This window comes from Hypanus sabinus, chromosome 8, assembly GCF_030144855.1.
Source record: "Hypanus sabinus isolate sHypSab1 chromosome 8, sHypSab1.hap1, whole genome shotgun sequence".
In the NCBI taxonomy this organism is placed as follows: Eukaryota; Metazoa; Chordata; class Chondrichthyes; order Myliobatiformes; family Dasyatidae; genus Hypanus; species Hypanus sabinus.
In genome coordinates, this window is record NC_082713.1 from 142,646,399 (window position 1) to 142,665,079 (window position 18,681).

At 39.1% G+C, this 18,681-nt stretch overlaps 1 protein-coding gene across 1 annotated transcript in view; it reads right to left on the minus strand.

The window, feature by feature from the left end:
- Positions 1-18,681, minus strand: part of LOC132397679 (voltage-dependent calcium channel subunit alpha-2/delta-4-like) — a 341,368-nt gene that overhangs the window by 273,944 nt on the left and 48,743 nt on the right. The window contains exons 9-11 of the mRNA XM_059976447.1: positions 15,518-15,607; positions 12,816-12,929; positions 7,800-7,878 (exon numbers count right to left, since the gene is read on the minus strand). Of these exons, the coding sequence (XP_059832430.1) occupies positions 7,800-7,878; positions 12,816-12,929; positions 15,518-15,607 (283 nt within the window). The remainder of the gene's footprint in view (positions 1-7,799; positions 7,879-12,815; positions 12,930-15,517; positions 15,608-18,681) is intronic.

Consider the following 18,681-nt stretch of genomic DNA (forward strand, 5'->3'; position numbering starts at 1 on the left):
CTGAAGACAATAATCAGCTCCTTGGTTTTGTTAATATTGAGTGAGAGGTTGTTGTTGTGGCATCACTCAGCCAGATTTTCAATCTCCCTCCTATATGCTGATTTGTCACCAACTTTGATTTGGCCAACAGCAGTGGTGTCAAAAAAGGATCTAGGGTTTTCCTGGTGTGTATGCTCTTCCCAGGCTTCCAGCCAAAGATGGCAGAGTTTGTCATCAAAATGTCAGTTAAAATCAATACCTGTACCCAGCTGGAGGCTTGAGAACAGTTTAACCATGGTGCCATCAGAAAACTTGAATACGGTATTCGAGCTGTGCTTAGCCATACAATCATAAATGTAAAGTGAGTAGAGCAGAGAGCGAAGCACACAACCTTGTGGTGAAACTGTGCTGATGGAGATTGTGGAGGAGATGTTGTTGCCAATCCAAACTGACTAGGGTCTGCAAGTGAGGAAATTGAAGATCTAGTTGCACAAGGAGGTATTGAAGCCAAGGTTTAGAAGCTTTTTGATTAGTTTTAAGAGGATGCTAGTATTGAATGTCGAGCTGCAGTCGATAAGGAGCATCCTTATGTGTGCATCTTTGCTGTTCAGATGTTCCAGGGTTGAGTGAAATGCCAATAAGATGGCAGCTGCTGCTGCGTAGCTGTTATGCTGGTAGGCAAACAGCAGCAGATCCAAGTCACTTCTCAGACCAAAATTGGTATGTTTCATCACCAACCTCTCAAAATACTTCATCACAGTGGATGTGAGTGCTACTGGACAATAGTCAAGTTACCACGTTCTTTTTAGGCACTGGTATAATCGAAGCCTGCTTGAGGCAGGTAGATATTTCAGACTGCCGAAAAAAGAGGTTAAAGATCTAAATGAACACTCCAGCCAGTTGATCAGCACAGGTAATTAGTACTTGGCCAGGTACCCCGTCTGGTCCGGAAACTTTTCGTGGGTTCACCCTCCTGAAGAATGCTCTCAAATCAGCCTCAGAGACTGAAATTACAGGATCATCAGAGGCAGTGGGAGTAACATGTTTTGACAGTCAAAGTGAGCATAGAAAGCATGGAGCTCATCTGGAAGTGAAGCCCTTTTGTCACTTACATCACGATTTCATTTTGTAAGAGATGGTAGCATTCAAGTTCTTTGCTTATCCTTTCTTTTCTTAGATAACGGACCCAAAACTGCTCATAATACTCCAAGTGCAGTCTGGCTCATGTCTTATAAAGCCTCAGCTTTGTATATCCTTGCTCTTATATTCTAGGCCTCTCAAAATGAATGCTAACATTGCATTTGCCTTCCTTACCACCGACTCAACCTGCAAGTTAACCTTTAGGGAATCCTGCACAAGGTCTCCCAAGTTCCTTTGCTCCTCTGACTTTTGAATTTTCTTGCCATTTAGAAAATAGTCTATGTCTTTATTCCTTCTACCAAAATGCATGACCATATACTTCCCTACACTATATTTCATCTGCCACTTCTTTGCCCATTCTCCCAGTCTGTCTAAGTTTTTTTGTAGACTCCCTGTTTCCTCAGAGCTACCAGCACTTCCATCTGTCTTTGTGTCATCTGCAATCTTGGCCACAAAGCCATTAATTTGATCATTCAAATCATTGAAAGTAAACTTGAAAAGAAAAGGTCCCAATGCCAATGACTGTGGAACTCTGTTAGCCAAACAGAAAAAGCCCCCTTTATTCCCACTCTTCCAGCTAGTCAGTCATCTTCCATCTATTCTGCTATCCTGTAATACCATGGTCTTTTATCTTCTTAAGCAGACTCATATGTAATACCTTGTCAAAGGTCCTCTGAAAATCTAAGCAAACAACATCCACTGACTCTCTTTTGTCTATCCTACCTGTTATTTCCTCAAGGAATTCAAAAGATCTGTTAGGCAAGATTTTGTCTTATGGAATGCTTGCTGACTTTGGCCTACTTCATCATGTACCTCCAAGTACCCTGAAAACTAATCCTTAATAATGGATCCAACATCTTCCCAAGCACTGGAATCAGGCTAATTGGCCAATACTTTCCTTTCTTCTGCCTCTTAAAGAGTGGAGTTACATTTGCAAGTTCACCACGTGCTGGCTGTCAGAAAAGTAGACTGACAATTCAGTATCTGTGGGAGGATGCTTTGAGGAGGTAATGAGGTAGAGGTGGTAAAGGGTATTGTCAGCAGTGATATGATAATTCTCATTGCGTTTTTGGTTGACATTGCTAAGGAGCACCATATAAGTAAAAAATAAGAAAGTGTCAAAGTTAATCCTTGAGAGTCACTGGGGGCAATAATATGAGAGTGCAAAGAGAAATCATTGCAGATTAAGATGGATATGGTTACAACTCTAGAGTTGAAAGTTCCAGTCCCATTGAGGCAGCAATTGAATTTAAACTCAATTTAATACATAATGTCGAAACTAAAATTAAGATTCCAGTAATGGAGAAATTATTGGACCGATCTGGTGCACTATTGACCTTCAAGACAGTAAACCTGCTTTCATAATCTGTCAGTATTACAGAAGCATGGTCTATTTTTATCTTCTATTAGAAACATAGAAAACCTACAGCACAATACAGGCCCTTCGGCCCACAAAGCTGTGCTGAACATGTCTTTAGAACTACCTAGGCTTACCCATTCTTTACTATCTTCTGAAATGGCCTTTATTTATATCAGACTGTGCATTAATACAGAGAAAGGATAAAATTGGGCAATAGCATTGACCTAGACACTGAATTTGGGTGTGATCGAATTCTATCCGAGTCAAACATTGGAATGTATTGCTATTTCTTCATCACTTCTAGTCTAAATCCTAGAACTCACTACCCAACAATATTGTGGGAGGTTTTTCACCTGAAGGACAAAAATGGTCATATCTTGAAAATTGACTCAATAAGGTAATTATCAAACTATGGCTAGATGGAGAAATGTGGAATGAAGGCCATAGTAGGAGGAAGATTATTTGATCAACCATGAAAGAGGTTGAAAGGTAAATGGAGGAGCTGATTAGCTTTGTCAATGTCACAACTCATTATTATCAGTCTGTCCCTTCAGTATTGCTGTGTATTTCATCACCTGCATTCATACAAGCTTTGGACACCATGAAACTATAGAAATGGTTGGATTGAATATTGCTTTATTCTTAACTATTAATTCTGCCTTTGGCAGTCTTCCAAGCACAGAAGAAACCATGCTTACTGTCTGTCTATTGCATTGTAAGCTAGGATCAATAATTAGATGTCACAGATAATATATATTAAAAATTCTTCATTAATTTATCAGCTAATTTGAAGCACAATTTGCACTATTTTACACAACACTTTTTTTTTGCTTGTAGTATATACATAATGCATGAAACCTTTAATTTAAAAAGACATCTTAAAAATGAGCTCACCTACCACCCCACCAGCCTCCGGGTCCAACGTATAATTCTCCGTAACTTCCACCACCTCCTCCAATGGGATCCCACTAACAAGCACATCTTTCCCTCCCCTCCTTTCTGCTTTCCACAGGGATCACTCCCTACGCGACTCCTTTGTCCATTCCTCCTCCCCATCCCTTCCCACCGATCTCCCTCCTGGCACTTATCCTTGTAAGCGGAACAAGTGCTACACCTGCCCTTACACTTCCTCCCTCACCGCCATTCAGGGCCCCAGACAGTCCTTCCAAGTGAGGCGACACTTCACCTGTGAGTCGGCTGGTGAGGTATACTGTGTCCGGTGTTCCCGGTGTGGCCTTTTATATATTGGTGAGACCCAACACAGACTGGGAGACCGTTTCGCTGAACACCTACGCTCTGTCCGCCAGAGAAAGCAGAATCTCCCAGTGGCCACACATTTTAATTCCATGTCCCATTCCCAGTCTGATATGTCTATCCATGGCCTCCTCTATTGTCAAAGTGAATCCAAACTCAGGTTGGAGAAACAACACCTTATATACCGGCTGGGTAGCCTCCAACCTGATGGCATGAACATTGACTTCTCTAACTTCTGTTTATGCCCCTCCTCCCCTTCTTACCCCATCCCTGATATATTTAGTGTTTTCCTCCCCTCCTTTTTTTTTCTCTCTTTCTGCCCATCACTCTGCCTGTTCTCCATCTCCCTCTGGTGCTCCCCTCCCCCTTTCTTTCTCCCTGGGCCTCCCATCCCATGATCCTTTCCCTTCTCCAGCGAGGTATCCCTTTTGCCAATCACCTTTCCTGCTCTCAGCTTCACTCCACCCCCTCTGGTCTTCTCCTATCGTTTCGCATTTCCCCCCTCCTCCTCCTACCTTCAAATCTCTTACTATCTTTCCTTTCAGTTAGTCCTGATGAAGGGTCTCGACCTGAAACGTTGACAGTGCTTCTCCCTATAGATGCTGCCTGGCCTGCTGCGTTCTGCCAGCATTTTGTGTGTGTTGCTTGAATTTCTAGCATCTGCAGATTTCCTCATATTTGCTTAAAAATGAGCTGTTCTATTCACCTTCCATTGTGCAACATGACTGATTTAGTTTTCGGGGCAAGAAGGGCAATAATATGAACAATGCACTTAGCTGACCATACTGATGTTTATCTCATTCCCTCACAGCATTCCGATGGGAGGGGTCACGTCGATACCTTGGTAGGTGATATTATTTTCAACTATGGTGTATGGGTTTATATCTTCTGAAAATGGAGGGGTTTCTATTGAAGCAAAAGCCTTTCAGAAGCAAAACTGGTAAAAGACTCTCTGATAAAAGTTTATGCGAATAGTGACTGATAAACAAGAGGTGATTGATAAGTTCGTGTCCTAAGGTAGAAGGAGTCACACATTTATTTTTCAACATAGTCCCCTCCTACATGTACACACTTAGTCCAGCAGTCATGGAGCATATGGATCTTGGACCTCCAGAAAGTGTCCACAGATGGGTGATTGATAAGTTTGTGGCCTAAGGTAGAAGGAGATGAATTATTAACTTCAGACTTTCTGCATAATCACTTAAAAAGCTGAATAGCATGCACATGTAACGGGAGCTGTATAACTCATCTCCTTCTACCTTAGGCCACAAACATCAATCACCCCTGCTGTGGACACCTTCTGGAGGTCCGATCCGTATGCTCCATGACTGCTGGACTAAGTGTGTAAATGTAGGAGGGAACTATGTTGAAAAATAAATATGCTAGGTTTTCTAAAATTGACTCCTTCTACCTTAAACCACAAACTTATCAATCACCCCTCATATGCTCTAATCTGCACAAAGAATAGCAAGGAAATTACAAACCTAAGAGATCTGGTGCATAGTAGGCTGGCAGAATATCTTTCAGGTTCAAGTTCAAATTTATTATGGTCTGACTATACATATATACAACCAAATGAAACAACATTCGTCCAGCCCTCTGTGCAGCCACACAACATATATCACTCACAGGACATAAACCAAACTATTATACTATAAATAAGTTAAATAAATATAATTCAAAATGCATATAGTAAAGTGCAGCACAGGTTATTAGTAAACAGCTCACTGTCCTAGTGACGAGACCTCGGTGGTGGCAGGGTATTCATTAGTCTCTGAGCCTGAAGGAAGAAGCTGTTACCCAGTCCAGCAGTCCTAGACCTGATGCTTCTGTACCTCCTTCCTAAAAGTAGTGGATCAAAATATATTTTAACTTGTATAGTACCATAACTCAGTTGTACAGCAACCTAAAGCAAAATAGAAATGAGTAGATATATTTCCATGTTATGATGCAGGCCCAGGTAATCCAGTTTGTTTTCCAGCGTTTGAATGTTAGTGAGTAGAATCGATGGGAGTGAAGGCACGCAATCATTAGGATTTGAGGTTTTCCACCAGCAGTCAAACTTCTAAGTGGAACACAGATGGAAAACAGAGAGTGTTCCAGGAGGGTTTATCCAAAGCACATAATTCGAGAAAAATTCTCATTCCAATTTAAAGGGCATGAACAGCTTCAAAAGCAGAATTAAGAACATGGAAATAAGTCTACACATTTGTATTTTTTTAAATTATGATACAGCTGAGCTTTGGTATTATATAAATTAGAATCCATTTTGCTGCATTAAGGCATAAAAGGTTGCATTTATATGCTTTCTGTTGTTAGCTCAAGGTTGCTCTATTTGTATTTAGAACATAGAATGATTACCATATAGGGACAGACTGTTTGGGCTACAATGTCTGTGCTGAACATGATGTTAAGTTAAACTAGCCCTCCTCTGTCTGCACACAATCCATATCCCCCAATTCCCTGCATATTCATGTAAACATCATTATTATATCTCCTTCCACCGCTTTCCCTGGCAGCTACCATTCTCTGTATAAAAGAAACATCCCACACATCAGCCTGTCATCTTAAATGCTCATCCTCCTGTATTTGATATTTTGACATGGGGAAAGGGATTCTGCCTATCTATTCTTTCTATATATACCATAATTTTAAAGATTTCCATCAAGTCTTCCTTCAGCTTCCAATGTTCCAGAGAAAACAACTCAATTTGGTAGCAATGGCATAGGTAGGAAAAATGATGAGGCTCTGAAGAGAGAACATAGGGAGCTAGGTAGGAAACATTAAACAGAATTTCAAAGGTAGTAATCTCTGGATTGCTGTCTATGCCATGTACCAAGGATAAGATGGTTTGGAAGACAAATGCGTGGCTGAAGAATTAGTGCAGGGGACAGGGTTTCAGATTTGTGCATCATTGGGATCTCTTCCGAAGAAAGTATGACCTGTATAAAAGGGATGAGTTACACCTGAACGCAAGGTGACCAATATCTTTGTGGACAGGTTTGTTACATCTGTGGAGTGGATTTAAATAAGTTTTACAAGGCGATGGAACCAGAGTGATAGGTCAGAGGATGGTGCAGTTGGTGTAAAGGCAGATGCAATGTGTAGAGAGACTGTGAGGGAGAGTAGGAAGTGGATAGGGCATAATTTCAGTCAGTTGGGTAAGTTGAAATGTATCTTTTTAATGCAGGAAACATCAGGAACAAGGGTGATAAATTTAGAGCATGGATCAGTATATGGAATTATTACATTTTGGCCATTATAGAGACCTGACCGCTTCTCAATGTCACTACTGGTGGGGCCTACAGATTACTCCAAATAGAGTAATTGCTCCCTTCCTGTTTCCAACCTCCACTGACTCTGTCGACAATCGCTCCATGACATCCCCCTTTCTGCAACTGTGATACTATCTCTGTTTATCAATGCCACTCCCCCACCTCTTCCTTGTCCCTTCTGAAACATCTAAACCCTGGATCATCCAGCAGCCATGCCTGCACTTGTGGTTATTGGTTGTATATGGTGCCATATACATACTTTGATCATAAATTTACCTTGAAGTTTGAACTTTTATGAGTGGAAACATTTATAGTTATTTCCTACCTCTGCACTTAAACAACTTTAGAAAATACATATTTTCAGAGGCAATTTTTAATGGATACTACATTTACGTAAACCTATAAACCTGAAAATGATAAAACTGGAATAGTATTTTGAAACGTACATCGGCAGCATGTATAGGATATAGTACAACCTCAGCCAATGAATATGATTAAAGAAAACATCAAAGAGTAAAACGTAGCAGGTTTGCTTTATTTTCTGCAGTACTGAAGCAGAAATGCCAGTCATCGAGAGTCATAGAGTATTAGAACATTGCAACAGGCCCTTCAGCGCACCACACCTATGCTAATCATTCCTATACCTATACTCATTCCATTTGCATTTATTTCATATCCTTCTATGCCCATATTTAGGGCCATTTCACTGATATTACTTCAAAAGTGTTACAGCTTCTCAATATTTATTTAAAATTGATTCTCAGAAGATTGCTCAAAGCCAGATTTCTTACCCTTATTGTTGCATGCTATCCACTTGACATGGTCAGCAAATGTCACCTCCCGGCCAATCAAATATGTAAACAGGCGCACCTTCAAGAAAAGTTAAAGATAGTGAATGCAAATTGCAAAGATACATTAAGAGACAGCCAAGAAGTTTGGATACTGTTATGACCCTTTATTTGCAGGTTTAAGCATGAAAAATGAAACAAATTAATTCTTATTTCATATTTCATTTTTTTGTCTTTTGATGAGTTCACTTTATTCTGCTGATCTTCCTTCACTTTATATATTCTTCTCCCTTGAGTTAGGATTTATAGTTCAATTGTAATTTATTAGAATATAGAACATAGAACACTACAGCATAGCATAGGTTGTTCAGCCCACAATGTTTCGTCAACCTGTTAACCTACTCTAGGATCAGTCCAACCCTTCCTCACATATTACCCTCCACATTTCTTTCATCCATGCACTAAAAATAATGTTTTGCATTGACTGAATTCAACATGGCAGGCGCGAATTCTATCACTGAACCCCAGCAATGCAATGGATATTCTGGATGGCATAAATAACCTGCCATTGTTCCAATGTATAAAATGCATATTTCAAACACCACACAAACATATCATGTTATCATCCTTTCTTTTAAAGTCTAAATGAACATATCTAAGGCTTGAAATTTTTGACTTTAAGTTACAAGTCGATCAAAAGGTTTTTATTTTCCCCAATTAATTTTATGCTGGTAATAAATTTCAACAAGGCAAAACTTGCATATTTGCAAATTCTGCATTAAGAATTTTGCAAATGATTTTAAGTTCTACAGCACTAAGGCCAATCACACGACATGCAGATCAATGATGTAAAAATAGCATAAAACAGATTGGTGGAGTAAAAGCAGAGCAGAAGCGGAGTAAAAACCACTTTGTGATTACATGAAAGAAAATAGTGAAAGTAAAGCCTAATCTAATCTGTAATTATCATTATTACTGATATTAAATTAGTTAAATATCAGTGAATCTGAAAATTAAAACAAGATGATGACAGCAACCAATGGCGATGTTTTGCAGACAGCTTGCAAAGCTACTGGATACTTTAGTAGACATGCTTGTTTGTCTGAACTGTGATCACTGCAGTCTGAAACCTGTAATTTCCCTTTTAAGGATGTTCTTTTGAACCAACTGAAGGATCTGCGCTTCTGCAGTCCTTGGCGGATTCAATGAACTAGATTCTCGAGAGTACAGGTACTGCCGGGGCAGCCATTATGGGGATGGACACTGTGTCAAGGCATGATGGTGGAAGATGAACCCATTACTCCACACCAATTAAAGTCTCGAGAAAAATTAAAATTGTCGAAGACAAGAGCAGAGGATGAAAAGGTGTTCAGCGCCATTTGTCTACATTGGACCGATCTCCATCTCTTCTCATGTAAGAGGTGCAGGAGTCTTGGGACCCATACTGCCAGGTTTGGGAGCAGTTGTTGCCTTGCAGTTATCAGGGTCCTGGATGTGCTTCTCTCACCACAACACTGAAAGGGGTCCACAGCTATGGGCTCACTTTTGGGCTCCCTACAGTTTATGTTCCGTGTGATTTTGTTTACTACTTTTTACTACTTGCACGATTTGATCAAGGCCGAGGGCAAAGGACGGACCAGTGTTCAGCTCACTCCTCTGTGGGGTTTATTCACTTCAGCACTGAACTAACTCTACAGCTGCAGCCTGCAACCATTGGCACTGGCCTCAGCACAGTAGCTGTGGAGTCACAAGATGGCGCCTGCATACAATGGTCAACATCTTCTGGATAGATCATGAAACCTTATATTTCATTTCTTTTGTGTTTTTTATGTTTGCTTTTTGTCTTGTTTGTGATTTTGGAACTGTAGGAGCCTGCGATTTGCAGCTTGGAGATCTGTTGGATGTTTCTGTGCTCTGCAATCGGCAAAAGGATTCCCGAAGACAGAGGCAGCATGTGTGAACCTCATGTTGAGAAGACTGCGGGATGGGGCGTGGACTGATATTTGACTCTATTACATTGATTAAAGCTACCATTGTTGGCTGATTAAAGCGTCAAGGAAGATTGAGACGGCAAGGTGAATGCACAAGTTTGGAGATTGTTTGGGTGCTTCAGTGCTCTTCAGTCTTTGAGAGGGTTTTTGGGAGGCAGAGACGTATGCTGGAACCTCGTGGTAAGAAGGCTGGGACCTCGACTCCATTTCATTGATTAATGCTTCCATGGTTCGCTGATTAAAGCAAAGAGGGAGATTGAAACATCAAGGTGAACGCTAACTGCCTGCCTTTTGATCCCAAGTGGGATTGCTCTACTATTGGAGAAGGAGACGGCTTTTTGATCGCTGGTGGAGTCACTCTGCTACTGAGAGGGGAGACTGACTTTTGAGCACTGGTGGGATTGCTCTGCTACATAGAAAGAAAGACCTACCTCTGGGCCCGGGAAAAGTTACCCAGGTTTTCTGTGTTTTGGATATGTACTTGGACTATAGACTTTTTTTCACTGTTGCTGCTGTTCTTTTCTTTCCTTTCTTGTTTTTGTGGCTATATGGAGAAGAAGAATTCCAGAGCTGTATATTTTGATAATTAATGAATCTTTGAACCTTTGATTTGGTCTCTTTTTTTTGTCCATTGGGTGTTTAACAGTCTTTGTTGTGTGGGTTTTTTTTAATGGGTTCTATCGTGTTTATTTGTTTACGGTAGCCTGCAATAAAACAAATCTCAAGGTTGTATACAATATACATATGCACTTTGAACTTTGATGTGTCTCTTGACTGAAACTTATTAATAACTTTATATTCTTTAAAACTCATTTTATAGAACCTGTTGCATAGTTCAGAATACTATTGTGAAACAGATAAGAAGAAAACAATGAAGCCAGGACATCCATCCATTCTGAATTTTACATGACAATATCAAATCCAAAACAGTTGCAACATACAAGGAAAGGAACTATGACATCTATAATTTACTGCATTTACTTTCCAAAATAACCTTTACCAAATAATGCCATTAAATGCCAATAACCTACCATTCTTGTGGTTTACGTTTATATTCCACTACTTTTACCAGAGATTCTTGATTCTTATGAGGACGTACGGTGAGAAGAGTTCCTTGGAACTTGATTCAAATTCTACCTCAGTGATACACTTGTTTCTGAAAAACCAGTTTTCAGTTTTTCTGCTACGTTCTCAAGTAGCAATCTTGTTCGGGTAGAGGGCCTCTCTCTGGAGAGGCATTATGCACCAAGATACTTCTGATAGCAAACAGTTCCTGTAACCTTCCTAGCTGCCACTCAAAAGCTATGCTTATTAGCTCTAATCCTGGGGGCACATGGAGGATAACAATCAGGCCATGAAAATATGCTAAGGGCCATCAATAACTCACTTAAGAGAATAAATCTAGCTGTATGCAAACAAGGAATTGAAACAGTCTCAGAATAGCACTTGAATATCCATCTAAAATTCATTTCAGATGCAAATAATTCAAACTCTGCAGTCCCTATTAAATTTCACTGGATTGCCCCAGGCATATGCTTTAACAGGCTGAAAATCAGCTTTTATGGGTACAGTGCAGCCCTGAGTTACAAATAGTTTCAATTTTCAAACATATCCATAAGTCAATGTTTTTCTGATGTTGTAAAATACCCAAGAATCACATGATATGATAACCACAACTTCACAGTATTGTAATGATTGGCATCAAAAGCACATAGGACTGGTAATTACTGAAAGAGGAGAGAGGAAATTGTTCTGCTTTCAAGGGAATGAGTATATAGTATGTATGTACTCAGACCTTTGAACTTAATAACAATATGAGAGCTCATATCATATGTATAAATGAGTGTTCTTAATCCAGGGAAAGTATGTATTTTGATGTTTATCAAAATAATACACAGTAAAGAGAAATGGATTAAAATGTCCCTCAGAAGTTTATTGCAATTCTAGTGTACTTAGGAAGGCAATCATCATCTGCTGAGTTACTGTATCTCATGGGTAAAACACTGAGATCATTGAAAGGTAAGAGATTTCTCCTCCACCACTATGTTTTTCCAATTATCTCAAATTCCTCCCTTCTCAAAAAGAGACATAGCTTTTTATATTCCAGGTGTGGATCATTGATATCAAATGCAAAACCGAAGAGAATACTGGGTCCCTTTATTATTGCCTTTTTCTGTACCCATATCAGAAACAGAGCCTGGTTTTTTGTCACTGTCTTATCTTATTGTCTTGAACAAAGGATTTAATAATTATCCTTTATGCAATCTTAAACACTGTTAAACTCCGGACAGTCTTATCAGCATGTTTAGTATCTATTTACAAAGGGCAACATGATAAAGATAGATATTTTCATCTCAAATGATACACTTTGCATTTTCAAACAAGGGAAAATCTACAGATGCTGGAAATCCAAGTAACACACACACAATGCTGGAGGAACTCAGCAGGCCAGGCAGCATCTATGGAAAAGAGTAAACAGCTGATGTTTCGGGCTGAGACACTTCATCAGGACTGGAGAAAGAAGATGAGAAGTCAGAGTAAAAACCTCCCCCCTCCTTCTTCGTCTGACTTCTCATCTTTTTTCTCCAGTCCTGATGAAGGGTATCAGCCCAAAATGTCAACTGTTTACTCTCTTCTCCAGCATTTTCAGTGTGCCACTTTACATTTTACTTGTTACACAAACCATAAATTATTAAATATGGCACCCACACATCTTCATAGGCTCGAAATTATTGGTTACAAAACCAGAAAGTGCTAAGGAGAACTCAGAGAGAAACAGGGGTGCTCATTCAGAAAGTGGTAAATCTGTCTTCCAGTGGAAGGGGCTACTTTTGGATTATAAATATAGTTTATACCGCTTCCATTAATGCAGGAAATTGTGTTATTTTGCCTCAGTCCTGTGTTTTCATCAGATATCGGTTGATGTTTTTTTAGAAGCTCACTGACTTCTCTGCTTTCTTCATTGGAAATGCCTCCAAGATGAAAATGTAATAACATTCACATTTCATCATATTGTTTCTGCACGCACCTTACAGTCAGGCCAATTGTATTGTTCAAACACTGGTTCATATTCTTCAACTGCACCATCTGTGATCAGCATGATAGCCTGATTACACAGGCTGCCTTGTCCAGTCTCATTGAACTAACAGAAGGAATAGAAATAGTAATAGCAGCACATAGAATTGAGTGGAGAAAATCAAAGAACATCAGTCAACATATAAATTAACATTTAAGTTATGCTTCCACATAAGCTGGACAACTGTGTGATATAAATTAAATTTACATATATCTCAGCATAGATGTTTTATTCAGTGGTGTATTAGCAATGTAGGAAACATGTTGACACCTGCAACCTAAAGCACAGTCAGCTCCTAATTTTAAGAAAATACCACGCTACTGTTGTACACGTTCTACTGGAGAACAGTGTTAAAGGGTGACATTTGAAGAATTTGAAATCTCCCAGTCTTAGATACTGCCTGGACAAAACCTGTGCCAGAAAGAAGTAAATTTTCAGTACATCTTTATCACCAAGAAAAAACAACATAATAAAGTGAATAAGATTGTATTTTCTTTCCTCTTGGACCATAAAACCATAAGACATAGGAATAGAATTGGGCCACACAGCCTACTGGGTCTTTTCCATCATTCCAACGGCTGATTTATTTTCCCTCTCAACTCCATTCTCCTTTGACACTCGGACAAATCAAGAAACTATCAACTTCTGCTTTAACTATACCCAATGACTTGGCCTCCACAGCTGACTGTGTCAATGAATTCCGCAGATTCACTACACTTTGGCTAAAGAACTACCTCTTTACCTCTGTTCTAAAGGAATAGTCTTCTATTCTGAGGCCCCCTGATCCTAATTCTTCCACTATTGGAAACATCCTCTCGACATCCACTCTATCTTGGCCTTTCAATATTTGGTAGATTTTCCGAGATAGCACGCCGCACCCCCCCCCCCCCCCCAATTCTTTTAATTTCTAGTGAGTACAGGTACAGAGCTATCAAAAGCTCCTCATACAATAGCCCTTTCATTCCTGGGATAATTCACGTAAATCTCCTCTGGATCCTCTCCAATCCTGGTACATCCTGTCTTAGACATGTGGCCTAAATCAGCTCACACTGCTCCAAGTGCTGTCTGACCAATATCTTATAAAACCTCAGCATCACGTCCTTGCTTTTATATTCTAGTCCTCTTGAAATGAATGTTAACATTGCATTTGCCTTCCTTACTACCTTATCATCCCTTTTGTGGGATAGTGGGCATTACATTTTAGTGTACACTCTCCCATAAAATAACAAATATCTGGGGATCAAAGGAGCTCACCACAGATTGTGTTGGCATGTCAGGCCATCAAAAATTTAGTTCGTAAGATACTTCTATTGAAGGCGCTGAACTTTCATGTTAATGAGATCTGTTATCATTTATAATTCAAATTACTATTATGTTGTTTATTATATTTCTTGTTCAAATTAGTTTGTTGGTCTTTTCTCTGTTGCTGCTCCTACATTTCCTACAAATCTTACACTTTGAGAATAGCCAATGAACTTTGTCACATTCTATAGCTTCACATTGTTACTTTGCCTAACCTAGCCAGCAGTGGTTGGCTATTTCAGAATAGCAAAAACAGGGCATTTCCATTCTAACTTAATCAGAAGCAAATATAATTTCATTAGTCTCAATAGAAGTTAATAAAAGGCAAAGCACAGAAGACATGACAAAACAATGAACAGACGCACTGAAGCAATAAGAGATCTAAAATATTCCAGGAGGCACTCTAGTGATGGGCCTAAACTTTGCCCCTGCCTTTTTAAGATCCGTCAAAATGCTACTGCATCAAATGACCTGAGTGAGCACAAGCTCCCAAGTATGCCCTATAATGATCAAAATTGCTAGAAATCAAGTCACCAACCCACAGAAAAGGGTTGGAGGTCAAGTTATTTCATTCTATGTTATTTTATTATTCCAATTACTTTTTATTACTCCTATTGTTAATTTTCCTTTTATTAGTTCAGTTTCATTAATTAATATTTCAACCCATCCAACATGTTTTTAGATATTGCTATCACAGACATTAAAAAAAAACAATTAAAACATCTATAACCAAGAATGAACTATAGAGAATTGTCAAGGCATTCCAGCCATTTTATAATGATTCTAAAAACACAAAATGCTGGCAGAACTCAGCAGGCCAGACAGCATCAATGGGAGGAGGTAGTGACGACGTTTCGGGCCAAAACCCTTCATCAGGAGTGAAGTAACATGGGATGGTCGAGGGGCGATGATAATTCTAATTCATTTTATAATGAATGCTTCTTTTATTGCTGTGGAGTTCATTCTGTGCAGAGTCCTAAAGAAAGTGTGGCACATGTTCAGAACCAATAGAAAAGACAAATGACTGGATTACCTGCCTTTTTGTTAAGTGTGACTGTTCGACCAATGCAAAGATCCTTTGTGCAGAACTTGCTTGACACAATATTGGCAATGAGGATTACAGGAATTGAAGACAATGCAACGTGAATGCAAAAAGAAATTCAGGTGTTTGAGTTTTCCCCTTCTCCCAGACATGTAAAAATTGTGCTAATTCTGACTGTTCCCAATATTAACAAATATCAATGATAAAATACTTTCCAATTCTTGTTATATAGCGGTACAAAAAAAGCAGTACCTCCTTTCCCCCAATTAATCCCAGACATTTTTAATATGAATGCTAAAATTATACAAACCTCATTCAAGATTATGAAAGCTTCAATGAGTCCCTTATTTACAATTCCTGTCCCTTTGGCATTAAGATTTTCAACCAGTTGCTTGAAGTGCTGACATGGTATATAAATAAAACAGAAATAGTAGGTATTTGTTTCTGCAATAAGTATCTAATGACAAACCATTAATACGATCATTTTAAAGAGTAAATTAACAGTGAGTATAATTATAAATTTCTCATGATATTGCTCATTGTGTATTTGATTAATTAGTATTATCAAGGGTTCTAACTTCACTACCCAGACTGTGGCAGTGATGAAAAAAGTCTGCAATACCTAGATGAAATGAGAAAGCTAGACTGGTTCCGGGAATATCACAGAAAAATCTGAGAAGGATGGTCCTAATTTATATGTTACATTAGATGTAGGGTATAGTTTATCACTGTTATCAAGAAAAAAACACCAGTCACCCCAACCACCCCTGATGACCCTCCAGGCCTTCTTTCTGCACCTGCTCAACAGAGCAGGACTTTCACATCCACAGATGCGCTGGGCTGTCAGTACCACTGTCTGCAGTGTCCAGCAATCAATGTCCTCCTTGTGCAGCTGGATGCTAGACTTCCTATCGAATTACTGACAGGTAGTAAGAATGGGCTCCCTCTCCTCTGCCCCTCTGATTCTCAACACATCCAGTTCTGAGTCCCCTTCTCTACTCCCTTTACACCCATGACTGTACTGCCACACACAGCGCTAATCTGCTGTCAGGTTTGCAGATAACACAACTTTGATCGGCCTTATTTCTAGCAGTAATGAGACAGCCTACAGAGGAGAGATCATTAGTCAGAGGATTAAATTCAAGAGCCACGAGACATGCTTCAATTCTATAAAACTCTGTTTAGGCCACACTAGGATTGTGTTCTGTCTTGGCTGCCTCATTATAGGAAGGATGAAGTCACAAGATGGATAGGAAAATAAATTGCAAAGAGTATATAAGGAAGTTAGAAAGGGACATTGTGAGGTGAGTTAGCATAGATTGAGCAGCACTGTGTCTCAGGTAATGCCGCAACTCCAGTGCTCTATGTTCAATCATAACCTCTGGTTCTGCCTATGTGGGAGTAGCACATTCTCTCTGTGAATATGTGAGTTCTCCCACATCCTGAAGAAATGCATATTGGTATCTTAATTTACCATTGTAAATGCCCTTCCAATGAAAGTCAGTCAATGGCAGAATTTGTGGAAATTGATGAGATTGTGGGGAAAATAAACTGGGATCAGTGCAAATGAATTTTAGTGCTTGGAAAATATGAATTAGTCCATTTTAGCATGAGGACTGGGAAAAAGAAAGCCAGTTAACATTATGGTGAGAGATTGCAAAGCTCCAAGATGCAGAGGATATAAGTGTCTTTGCAAAAGTATAGTGTGTAGATACAACATGTAATTAAGAAAGCTAAATGATAGTTACTGTTCATTCCTCGGGCAAGTGAAGACAAAATTCAGACATTTATGTGCAATCTGAGGTGTTGGCTTACAATAAAACATTGAATTAACTATGCATGTATCCATTGGATTTTGGAAGAATGAGGAGAACCTGATTGAAACCTAAGATCTTAAATAGTCTTAATAAGGCAGATGTGGGAGAATCTGGAACTAGGGATCATTGTTTAAAAATGGTCATTCGTTCTGACCGGCTCCATCACTGCCTGGTATGGAAACTCCAACATGCAGGATTGACAGAGCCTGCAGAAGGTTGTAGATTCAGCCAGCTCCATCAACAATACCACTCTCTCCACCAACAAGGATATATTGAAAAGGGGGTACCTCAGTAAGGTGCCATCCTTTGTTAAAGACCCTCACCATTCAGAACACGCCCTTTCTACGTTACTCTTCATTTTCCAGGGAGGAAGTGTAGGAGCCTGAAGACTCACACTCAACTTCTTAGAAACAATTTCTTCCCTTCCACCATCAGATTTCCGAACAGTCCATGAACCCAGGAATACTACCCCACAATTCTTGTTTTCCGCGATATATTTATTTACTTTGTACCTTGTAGTAATTTTTATGTTGTGCACTGTACTGCTGCCACAAAACAACAAATTTCATGATGTAAATCAGTGATAATAAACCTAATTCTGATTCTATAGATGAATATGAAAAATATTCTTTCAGAGGGTTCTAAACAACTGGCACACTCATGTGACAGTAAAAGCAGTACCATTTGATTATTTTTAAGGCAGATGTGGATAGATACTTAATAAGTAAGGTGGTTACCATCATGGACAGAGATGTGGATTTGACATTGTAATCAGAACAATCATGTTCTCATCAAATCACACAGATAAATTAAAAGGCTTTCTTATGCTCCTAATTCTTATGTTCATATACTGTATACATTAAAATAAGTCATTATCAGCCACCATTTGGCAACATTCCTAATTACCAGCTCCACTATAACCACTGTAGTTTCAGTGGGCTCTCCAGATTTAACTAAGATCAACAACTGGTAAACACTTAAAGCAGTTAATGGTACAATAATGCATGAAAAATCCATCCAGATGGTGCACAATTCTACAAGTTCCTCTTCTTTAAAAAGTAGTAAGCCCACGTATGGTACTTCATTAACTGTTACATTATGAATGGTTCACAATTTACATGATTGCATTATACGATGCACTGGATATTGACGGATACACACTGTTATACGTTTAACTAATTGCAGCCACTCAGTCTCTGACTTTTCAACTATAAAACTCCTCAGTCTTTGTTGCATTTAATATCACAGAAGTATCCAGTACAAATATATATAATTCTAGTAGATTACTTTTACAGATAGGCTTCATTCACATTCTGTTCTGCAAATGTTATCTCAGTATAATTATATTTATGATTATGCTCCAGTGTGAATACGATATAACCTGTCGTAAACACCAGCTGTTCACATAACAAACACAGGGACAAATAACTCATGTTAGCTATAACAGTAGTTATACATTGCATTTGAAATGTTACTATATGAGAACAAAATTAGAACAATTTCTACTTTTGTTGCATAAGACTCTCTATTTTTGTGCTTCTGCTTTCACAACATCTTGCATCCTGACTCTGATTTCCTGTAGGCATCAAACATCATTTTTTCCAGCTGCCCTTTTTTTAAGGTGAAAAAATTATCTCCCAAGTAATATTCTCTGGGC